The 10,567-nt window shown below is 45.0% G+C and overlaps 2 protein-coding genes and 1 non-coding gene across 3 annotated transcripts; 1 reads left to right on the top strand and 2 right to left on the bottom strand.

The window, feature by feature from the left end:
- Positions 1-337: 337 nt before the first annotated feature.
- Positions 338-4,601, top strand: LOC102719389 (pyrophosphate-energized vacuolar membrane proton pump 1-like). The gene is made up of 4 exons (XM_040524575.1): positions 338-1,239; positions 2,532-2,911; positions 3,228-3,314; positions 3,413-4,601. Exons 1-4 carry the CDS (start codon positions 415-417, stop codon positions 4,419-4,421), a joined length of 2,301 nt encoding a protein of 766 aa, XP_040380509.1. The 5' UTR covers positions 338-414; the 3' UTR covers positions 4,422-4,601.
- A 1,253-nt stretch (positions 4,602-5,854) lies between these two features.
- LOC102700238 (protein disulfide isomerase-like 2-1) lies at positions 5,855-9,372 on the bottom strand. Its single transcript, XM_006654009.2, has 11 exons — positions 9,158-9,372; positions 8,377-8,461; positions 8,064-8,161; positions 7,917-7,972; positions 7,466-7,583; positions 7,345-7,372; positions 7,161-7,252; positions 6,778-6,934; positions 6,572-6,696; positions 6,373-6,472; positions 5,855-6,275 (listed from the first exon to the last, which is right to left on the bottom strand). Exons 1-11 carry the CDS (start codon positions 9,322-9,324, stop codon positions 6,207-6,209), a joined length of 1,095 nt encoding a protein of 364 aa, XP_006654072.1. The 5' UTR covers positions 9,325-9,372; the 3' UTR covers positions 5,855-6,206.
- Positions 9,373-10,267: 895 nt separating this feature from the next.
- Positions 10,268-10,341, bottom strand: TRNAN-GUU. Its single transcript has one exon. It is a non-coding gene; the product is annotated as a tRNA-Asn (tRNA).
- Positions 10,342-10,567: the final 226 nt, after the last annotated feature.

Here is a 10,567-nt window from a genome sequence, read left to right as displayed (position 1 = left end):
GACATCAACAAAATAGGTTGCAAAAACAACAAACTGTAAACACATGTACAGCATGAGCTATACCCCTGGCCCTGGAGAGCCCTAGCTGTCACCAAGCTATAACAAACGGTCGAACTGAACTTGAACACCGGATCCAATGCAATGTGGTTCAACCATCCACTTTCCATCTAGACCCTCCAAAGAATACATAATAATGTCATATCCACCCTTGAAGTAGCCTAGGTGAGGACTTGTTTGTAATTATGATTAATATGAGGGGGTAATTGCAAAATATGCACCCACTTCCCTTCTATAAAGAGAAGTTAGCTAAGCTCGTTGGTGTCACTCACTACAAGCTCATCGCGAGTTCTCCTCAAGAATCGCTCTCGTCTCCTCCATTGGAGCTCGCGATCGATTGGTGAGCTTGCTCGGCTGATGGCTTTCATCGGCACGGTGGCGGCTGAGGTGCTGATCCCGCTTGCGGCGGTGATCGGCATCGTGTTCGCCGTGCTCCAGTGGTACGTGGTCGCCAAGGTGGCCGTCCCGTCGCACTCCGGCGAGGGCGGCGGCAAGGTGGGGAGGGGGAGGGAGAGCGACGGGGAGGGGGAGGAGGAGGAGGAGGAGGGCGTGGACTACCGCGGGGTGGAGGCGAGGTGCGCGGAGATCCAGCACGCCATCTCCGTCGGCGCGACGTCGTTCCTGGTGACGGAGTACAAGTACCTGGGCGCGTTCATGGCGGCGTTCGCGGCGGTGATCTTCGTGTCGCTGGGGTCCGTGCGGCGGTTCGGCACGGCGCCGGAGCCGTGCGCGTACGACGCGGCGAGGACGTGCAGGCCGGCGCTGGCGAACGCGGCGTTCACGACGGTGGCGTTCCTCCTCGGCGCGGCGACGTCGGTGGTGTCGGGCTACCTCGGGATGCGCGTCGCCACGTTCGCGAACGCGCGGACGGCGCTGGAGGCGCGGCGCGGCGTGGGGCGGGCCTTCGCGGTGGCGTTCCGGTCGGGCGCCGCCATGGGCTTCCTCCTGGCGTCCAGCGCGCTGCTCGTCCTGTTCGCCGCCGTCAACCTGTTCGGCCTCTACTACGGCGACGACTGGGGCGGCCTGTACGAGTCCATCACCGGGTACGGCCTCGGCGGCTCCTCCATGGCGCTCTTCGGCCGCGTCGGCGGCGGCATCTACACCAAGGCCGCCGACGTCGGCGCCGACCTCGTCGGCAAGGTCGAGCGCAACATCCCCGAGGACGATCCCCGCAACCCCGCGGTACTTTCTCTCTCTCTCACCCAGCTGGATCAGATCTGAGCCCTTGCACGAATCGCAAAGCACGCATCTATATAAGCTGCTTCACAAATATTCCTATTTTATTTTTTTATTATTAGGAAAGACACGCCACGCTGAATGCATGAAAGTACCCTTGTTTTCTGTTATCCGTCCAGCCGAGGGCCCCAGGCGCAACGCATGAGTTCGTATAGGATTTTTTTTTAAAAAAAACTGTTTTCCCACTTTTAAATTTGGATTAATTGTTATCTAGTGACCTAGATTAAAATCCAAAAACTTTAAGAAATCTAAGAAATGTACGTGGAACTGTTTTTTTCCTCGAGCTATGTCCTCCGGACACAGATACTATGCAGTTAAGCTTGTCACGCGGCAATCCGGATTCTCTGACTTTGTTAAGAAAAGTCACAAAAACAGACAGTAAAATAAATCTTATGATGCAGTATTGTGACTTCAAACACGGTAGCTATGGTAAAAAAAAGGTAAATGTGTTGTAGCATATGTACCGTTCATCGGTACTGTGACGATCAATCACGCGTTGATTGCAAATCAAGCGGCTGAAAATACATCTAAAGTCACAGTACTATTTATATTTGACTTTACTACATCAAGTGAGAGAATCTCATTTGGCTGCGCGGTGGTATTGATATGTGAGCTCATTGACTGTGAGGGCACATGTAAGCCCTAGCTACGTATAACGGAAGATAATCCCTGTTAATATCCTCCCGTTTGTTTCTAGCTTTAAAATATTAATTAGTATTTGAAAATTTGAAAATATTAATTAGTCATTTGTCATCTAGGAAAAATTATATTTCCAAATTCAATTGGTAGCGAAAAGACAATGGGATTAACGTCTTGTTTGGGAAAAAAGAAACTCAAAGAGGAGGACATGGCATTAGTCTTTTCTCGCCAAGACATATTTAAATTGTGAACAAATTACAACTAAACCAGATGCAAAGCAAATGGATTTCAAGTTTTCAACCCGATTTTCTAAAACAAAATATAACGGCACCAATTTTTTTTTATCGGTTTGGAAACAATTCTCAAAGGTCCAATATAGAAAGATTCAGAAGTCAGAACCACGTCTAGAACATGCATGGACAAACCCATAACTTCACCTTCAAATGAATCCCAATCGAACAACAAGCAATAATTCATACGAATTTCAAACAAATTTAAATTTTTTCAATAATTCATACGAATTTCAACCAAATTTAAAATTTTGAATATTTCATATGAATTTCAACCAAATTTAAAATTCTCATACAAATTTTTCGCAGGTGATCGCAGACAACGTGGGGGACAACGTCGGCGACATCGCCGGGATGGGGTCCGACCTGTTCGGGTCGTACGCGGAGGCGTCGTGCGCGGCGCTGTTCGTGGCGTCGATCTCGTCGTTCGGCGCCGACCACGACTTCGCGGCGATGATGTACCCGCTGCTGGTGAGCGCGGCGGGCATCGTGGCGTGCGCCGCCACCACGCTCGTCGCCACCGACGCCGGCGAGGTCGGGGGCGTCGACGAGGTCGCGCCGGCGCTCAAGCGGCAGATCCTCGTCTCCACCGTGCTCATGACCGGCGCCGTCGCCGCCGTCACCTTCCTCGCCCTCCCGCGCTCCTTCACCCTCTTCGACTTCGGCGACCACAAGCTCGTCAAAAACTGGTAAAAAAAAGAAAAAGATTTAAAAATATCATTGACAAACATCTAAGTTTAACAAATGTTATTGATAAGTGCGAGTTTTAGAAAATATCATCGTATAAACGAATTTATCTGAGAAATGTCATCACCGTAACCGTAATGTTGACGGAACTTAACAACGATGGTATTTTAAAGAACTTGCAATCGTCGATGGTATTTTTTAGAACTAAGTGTTTGTTAATGGCATGTGTTAGATTTTCTCCCAAAAAAATCCATACTTATGCAGTTTAAAATTTCGTTAAATTTCGGTGTAAATTTGATTTAAACTTGGCGAATTCAGGCACCTGTTCATCTGCGTCTCGGCTGGTTTGTGGGCGGGACTGGTGATCGGATACGTCACAGAGTACTTCACCAGCAACGCTTACGGGTAGAACGAATTCTACTCAAATTTTGCGATGCTGCGATTAAAAAATGTTTCGAATTTTGATGAATTTTGTGCGAAAAACAAACAAAAAATGGGTTTAGGCCGGTGCAGGCGGTGGCGAACTCGTGCCGGACGGGGGCGGCGACGAACGTGATCTTCGGGCTGGCGGTGGGGTACAAGTCGGTGATCGTGCCGATCTTCGCCATCGCCGGCGCCATGTACGCCAGCTTCCGGCTCGCCGCCATGTACGGCATCGCGCTGGCGGCGCTGGGGATGCTGAGCACCATCGCGACGGGGCTGACCATCGACGCGTACGGGCCGATCAGCGACAACGCCGGCGGCATAGCGGAGATGGCCGGGATGCCGCGGCGGGTCCGGGAGCGGACCGACGCGCTCGACGCCGCGGGGAACACGACGGCGGCGATCGGGAAGGGGTTCGCGATCGGGTCGGCGGCGCTGGTGTCGCTGGCGCTGTTCGGCGCGTACGTGAGCCGCGCCGGGATCAGGACGGTGAACGTGGTGAGCCCGCGGGTGTTCGTCGGGCTCCTCGCCGGCGCCATGCTGCCCTACTGGTTCTCGGCGATGACGATGCGGAGCGTGGGGAGCGCAGCGCTGCGGATGGTGGAGGAGGTGCGGCGCCAGTTCGAGGAGATCCCGGGGCTCGCCGAGGGGCTCGCGGCGCCGGACTACGCCACCTGCGTCAGGATCTCCACCGACGCCTCGCTCCGGGAGATGGTGGCGCCGGGGGCGCTGGTGATGCTGAGCCCGCTGGTGGCCGGGACGCTGTTCGGGGTGGAGGCGCTGGCCGGGCTGCTCGCCGGCGCGCTGGTGTCCGGCGTGCAGGTGGCGATCTCGGCGTCGAACAGCGGCGGCGCGTGGGACAACGCGAAGAAGTACATCGAGGCCGGCGCGACGGAGGCGGCGCGGTCGCTGGGGCCGAAGGGCTCGGAGGCGCACAAGGCGGCGGTCATCGGGGACACCATCGGCGACCCGCTCAAGGACACCTCCGGCCCCTCGCTCAACATCCTCGTCAAGCTCATGGCCGTCGAGGCGCTCGTCTTCGCCCCCTTCTTCGCCGCCCATGGCGGCATCGTCTTCAACCACCTCTGAGCCTGCATTGCCGTTGCCGCCATTAGGGTTTCGATCTTATTGACCAGACGTTTCAAAATAATAATTGTAGCCTCCATCGGGATAATGCATTGTTGTCGGACTTAATCCAAGTGAGTGTCTTGAAGCTTGGGATGATGCGATTCAAGACTTTAATCCAAATGCAATTCTAGACTTAATCCAGGTGTGACGCTTCTTTAAATACTAGCAGAGTGCTCATGCGCTGCAATGGATAATCTAATACTCCGTCCATTCTAAATATAAGCATTTTTTGATTATTTAGCACAAAATAAAGTTGGGCATAAAAAAACTAAACTTTAGTGCCCCTCACTAAATAAGATATAACTAAGGTTAATGAGGTGTAGGATGAGAGAATTTGAATGAAAACTAATTAGTGGGAGGCGTGAAAACCTGACTGATAATAGCAGGCCCACATGTCAGGGAGAACTAACTCACAATATTGACCCATATGTCATCGAGTGAAGATAGTGGTCCGTGGCATATTCACTGCCACCGATCTTTATAGGAGTGAAGATACTTAAAACTTCGGTTCCTTTTGAGATAGTTGTGATGGAAGCAGTTTCTTTTTTTTTTATAGCTGTTTGACTTCGAGGATATAAATGGATGGTTACTTATTACAAAGCTGAAACTTTGTTCTATAAAGGTTAGATTGGAACTTTTACGAAAACAAAACTTTTGCACGAAACGTGTTATTAATGATCTTACGAGGAGTGCCTACGAAATAGAAAAGGAATGGACGTATGTACTCCCACGGTTCTAAAATATAACCATTTTCAGGATTTGAATCTTATATCAAAATGTATTTTTTTACATTATTTATGGTAATATTCTCATATAAAATTATTCTTATTTTATCTCTATCTATTCTCCTACTTTCGTTCATTCGTCATTTATTAAGAGATATTGTAGTCTTTTCTTTTTAACCTTAATAGTTGCTTAATAAATTAAAAATAATTATATTTTATAACGGAGGTAGTATTGTACTCCTACATTTTTGCGCTATGAAAACCAAATGCTGACAGAAGCAGCATCGGCATCTCAGTTTGGTTGTTGAATGCTTTTAGGCCAACTTTTGTGTTCTTTCTTGATGAAAACAAACTCATATATCTTTTTAAGTCATATAACTTTACAGTAACTGGTACATGAGCCCATATCAAAGCAAAACCACATATCAATGGCTATAAAGAGACAATGACTAAAATTGCTCCAGTCGGTTTTGAATGAAATTTTTCCGATCTAGCCCGGCAGGAGCTCCCTTCTACAATAGCTTCCAAACTACAAATAGGACCAAGACGCCAATATAAACTAAATATTTTAACTTTGAACAAAGCTCAAATAATAAGCAAATCTAGCTTGATGTCAACACATTTCAAGCCAAATGTAAAATTGGCAATATGATATCTTCTCCACCAGTGTAAACAGAAATAATGTAAGCTGAAATATCAAATTATTGAATTGACAAACGCAGTACGGTGTCATGTCATCACTCATCACGGGATGGTTACAAAACCTCTTCTGTTCTTTTGGGTAAACTAGTTGGTAGCTATGTCAATCCCTGTAAACACAAAAGCAAATAGCAGAAAGAAAAAAAGATCATGCCGGGCAGTGGGATACATGTTTGCTCAACAGAAAACCCAACTAACGAACTTCCATTGCCATCTCTCACTGATATCTCCTCTCTCGTTTCTTTCTGGTTTCCTCTCGTGGATGTGGGCATTGCACTACTGACTATACCCCAACTGCTCGGTGGGGTACGTGGGACGCTCTTTAAGAGGAGAAGGTCAAAAGAATGTTCTTCTTGATGACGAATTCATCGGCTTTCGAAGGACTGATCGACTGTTGTATGATGAAACGTGGAGATCAGTTTCTAGATTTACGTAATATGATCTGCAATGTGCAAACTTAATAAGGAATAGAAACTTTTGTCACTCACCTTCTCCAACATGCGTTGAAGCCTCTCTGTTTCCTTCTTAGCATATTCAGAACCTTTCTCCATGATCTTCTTTGCAGAGTTCACATAGATCTTTCCGTACCTGATTTAGAAGCAAAAGTGTTAAAGAAATGTAGTTACAATGCTATTATCTAAATGCAAATATAAGAACAAATTTACAAGAGAGCTGCAAATTAAGTACTTGGCAGCAGGACCACTGAGCTTTGCAACATCCTCTTCCATTTTGGAGAGGACTTCTTTCCGCTTATCATTTGCAGCACCAAGGAACTCCTTCACAAGAGGAGTCAAGCTTTCGACAACTCCAGCCTACAGAAACGAACCAATAGATTATATTGGGATTGGAGTATGTAGTTAAGAGCTGGTACATTTGCTTTATTCGTGACTAACCTCCGAACTAAGCTGACCCTTTGAATCACGGCTGGTTCCACACTTCTCATTAATAAACTTGACGAAGTCATCCAAATCACGACCACCATCATAATCTTCACCAGCTTTGTTTCCCTTCGGGAAGAATTTCAACGTGGGAAATCCAGAAACTCCATACCTGAAGTGACATACATGATTTAAAATTCTCTTATGGGGAACAAAAACATACATGACCAAATTCATACGTACTATAAAAACAGGTATGTGTATATGTAAGGGTAAAGTACAACCACATTATAATATTTTCTTCAGAATCAAATAGCATTCCGATATAAGCTATACAGTTACATCAGAGGAAAGTCAATCTAGACAAGAATTATTAGAACCGAGTTCAGAAAGCATACTTCTCTGCCAAGGCAGTGTGTTTGTCAGCATCAAGGTTAGCAATAACCACACCCTCGTCCAGCTTGAAAACAGAAGCCACCTTCTCATATATCTAATACAAGTACAAGTTTGAGTTTAGACAAAATAGAAAAATGGAAATGCATTATTTTGGAACTTCTTAAAAAAGTGACGTATACTACTAACCGGAGCAAGATGCTTGCAGTGACCACACCTGCAAAACAAAGCATCATCCAACAAAATTAAATTCATTGGTTCAGTATGGTAAGAAGATTTGATGAACAGCAGGCTGATCATAATACCCTACCATGGGGCATAGAACTCTACAAGGACATCTTTGGTTTCATCAAGAACAACGGAGTCGAAGGTCTCTGGTGTAAGAACCACGACACTAGAAGGAACAGCTGCTATCTTTACATTGGTGGCTGAAAGACAAGGCAAAGAGATATAAAACAATGTCGGAACTATGAAAGCTTAAGATAGCAAGTTGCTTTGCCATTGACAACTGTTCAACTAACAAGACTTAATATATTTTAGAAGGAAATGAGAGATGCCACCATATAATGAGAAAACAGTGATATAAAAGTAACTGCAACAGCTTTTGGGCTCCACTATAGAAGGAAGTAGTCAAGTAGCAGCGATATTTTCAGTACATATTTCTTATGGATAGTCCTTTAACTGGTGAAATTTAAATACTGTGCATAATAAGATGCCAAACAAGAATATAGACAGCTTGGTTGTGAATTTTCTTCGTCTACCTGCTTCACTGTTAACATATTCTGCAAGGGCTTCTGCGGTACGTTGACCTTCATACCTAAACAGCAAGTCTTAACATCAGGCTCATTTTTCTTTATGACAGAAAATGTAGTTGCCAAGTAATCAACAAAGAAGCATGTATATCTCACTTCTTGGGCTCCAATGAACCTTTGGGGAACCATTGGATCGTGGGGTATCCAGAAACTCCATACTTGCTGCACAAACTCTTGTGCTCATCACAGTCAACCTGGATAGAGAAATCGGAAGCAGTTCATGAACAAATACCTAAAGCTATCAGAGACTAAGTGGCTTGCAATATTTCTCCACTAAATATGAGTGTTCAAATCATTTTCATTTCATTCCCTTGTGGAATAGAACAGTTGGCACGAAAATTGGTGAAGGTGCAAGACAAAACATTAACCACATCAAAATACCAAAAGCATGGATAAGAATGAGATTTACCTTTGCAATTAGGACCGATTTAGCTTTCTTGAAACTTGCACCGAGTTTTTCATATTCAGGGGCAAGCTTCTTGCAGTGGCCACACCTGAAAACAAAAGCAATTATCAGGCTCATTGTTTAGCTTTTCTGTGGAAAAATCCAAATGGTATATTTACAAACAAAAAATAATTTATAAATAAAAATTTTATATACGTGTTATTAGCTATCTAAAAGCAAAGCCTAAAAATTAAACTACAATGAAAAACCTAAAATCTACTCCAAATTAAAGATTGAAAATTCAAGTTAAAAATTTAAATTTTGGCTTATAAGCAAAAGCAAAAGCGAAAAGTCGAGACCCTATAAACATAAGAATCAAAATTTGTCAATACACAAACTCTCTCCAACAGCAACCACCCCCCTAAAGCCCTAGAAACCTCGCAAAAACCACACTAATCTGACAGATAGGACACAAATCTGCGATGTCATGAGAGATCCACACAACGCTGCGTGGCCACCGACCGGAACCAAGTGTAGATCGCTGCTTCAGCTAAAGATCCGTAATCTCCACTCTCCAGCCTAACATCAACTCGATCCACTTCACAGGAGGCACCCAAACTCCCCCCAATTCCCCCTAGATGCTAGATGAGACGCTACGCCACTGCTATTCCCAGCGTGATCTCGGCTCAACTAAGAGAGATCCGGGCTTCCCCCGGCCTAGAACAACCACGGATCCATCCGACCCCCAAAAAAAGCAACACATATCTCGAAGTGACGGGAGATCGGGCGAGCCCGTATCACTTACCATGGCGCGTAGAACTCGACGAGGGCGCCGCGGTCCTGGCCGACCTCCTTCTCGAAGGTGGACTCCGTCAGGGCCACCACGTCGTCGGCGGACGCCGCGGAGACCACGGCGGCGAGGAGGAGGAGGAGAGAGGCGAGGGGTTTGCGCGAGATCTGAGGAGGCGCCATGGCTGCGCTTCAGCTGCGATGCGATGCGAGCTCTCGTCTCTCGTGAGGTTGACGACTTCCTTCTGGGAAATCCACTCCACGGCCGTTAAAACAGACGGAACGGGATATTTTGCAGATACCACCCCCATGTTTTGGTAATTTTTTTGTTTACACATACGATGCAGGGTTAAGGGCTTATTTACTGGAGCATTTGTTTAATTTTTTATTTTTCATATAATGAGTGACAGATCTTTTACTTTAACCTTTGCATTTTGTCAAGGGATTATTTACTCGAAAAGTTCTCGTAGCATTGAACAAGGCATGCTTCTTACTGTCAAGTTATCGTGATAACCGGGTTTACTAGTAGGGTTCGGTGACCATAAGAGTCCGATAACAACATAAGAGTTTTAAAAGGATTAAATAGAAATTAATTTATAAAAGTTGTTTGACTTATGGTTTAACCCTGCCTTCTCCGGTAAGGAAAACCCTAGATCCTTCGGAGTGGTAGGCTTTGCAAATTTGTGAAATGTATTTCATAGATTAACAAGTGAATTGTGCAGAATTTACCAGGTATATTTGCTGGAGTAAGAAGTGGATTATGTAGAATTTTGTAAGAAAATATATATTAGAGTGATAAGTATACAGGAAATACATGGAACTTTGACAGATGTAAACTAAGCCTGCTCAGGCTAGTCCTTTTGGCAGCAAACCAAGAATTTGATTGGGTCCGTTTGCAATTTTATAATAAATAATATGGCAGAGGACCAAAATAGAAAATGGACAGTATGCTTGCAAGTTTATAAGAAAATTTCTGTCAGAGGGGAAGGGGTATCTTTGCAAATTTGTAGCAAAATTTTTAATTTCTGGCATAGGACAAAAGGAAAACAAATTGGACAGCTAAATTTGCAAATTTGTAAAGAAAATTCTGGCGAGAGAAAGGGTATGTTTTTTTATAAAAAAAGTCCGCTAGAAGGAGGGCTTGAACCTCCGACCTTGTGGTTAACAGCCACACGCTCTAACCAACTGAGCTATTCCAGCAGTTGAAGTGGTTTTTCCATACAACCAATATGACTTTCTACTCTTACATTTAGGCTACTTTGCTTTGATTTATTTCACCAAATTATTATCATCCACTATTTGTTACATGGTTAAATATATAGTTCTTTTTTAAAAAGAAACGATGTTTCTTTAGCAACATCTCTTGTTCAACTTTATTAATTTTGTTTCTTAAAATATTTAATTTGTGTACCATAACTATAAGTTA

This window comes from Oryza brachyantha, chromosome 5 (assembly GCF_000231095.2).
Source record: "Oryza brachyantha chromosome 5, ObraRS2, whole genome shotgun sequence".
Lineage (NCBI taxonomy): Eukaryota > Viridiplantae > Streptophyta > Magnoliopsida > Poales > Poaceae > Oryza > Oryza brachyantha.
The sequence above is the reverse complement of the archived record's forward strand: the minus strand, read 5'-3'. Positions and strand labels throughout refer to the sequence as shown.

What these genes read in the sequence shown, in the direction of transcription:
- LOC102719389 (XM_040524575.1), top strand. Translation starts at nt 415, where the DNA reads ATGGCTTTCATCGGCACGGTGGCGGCTGAGGTGCTGATCCCGCTTGCG. An exon ending in ACGATCCCCGCAACCCCGCG is followed by an intron (nt 1,240 to 2,531) that starts GTACTTTCTCTC and finishes AATTTTTCGCAG; the next exon opens with GTGATCGCAGACAACGTGGG. An exon ending in TTCACCAGCAACGCTTACGG is followed by an intron (nt 3,315 to 3,412) that starts GTAGAACGAATT and finishes AAATGGGTTTAG; the next exon opens with GCCGGTGCAGGCGGTGGCGA.
- LOC102700238 (XM_006654009.2), bottom strand. Translation starts at nt 9,324, where the DNA reads ATGGCGCCTCCTCAGATCTCGCGCAAACCCCTCGCCTCTCTCCTCCTC. An exon ending in AGGGTCAGCTTAGTTCGGAG is followed by an intron (nt 6,697 to 6,777) that starts GTTAGTCACGAA and finishes TCGTTTCTGTAG; the next exon opens with GCTGGAGTTGTCGAAAGCTT. An exon ending in CTCAGTGGTCCTGCTGCCAA is followed by an intron (nt 6,473 to 6,571) that starts GTACTTAATTTG and finishes CTTCTAAATCAG; the next exon opens with GTACGGAAAGATCTATGTGA.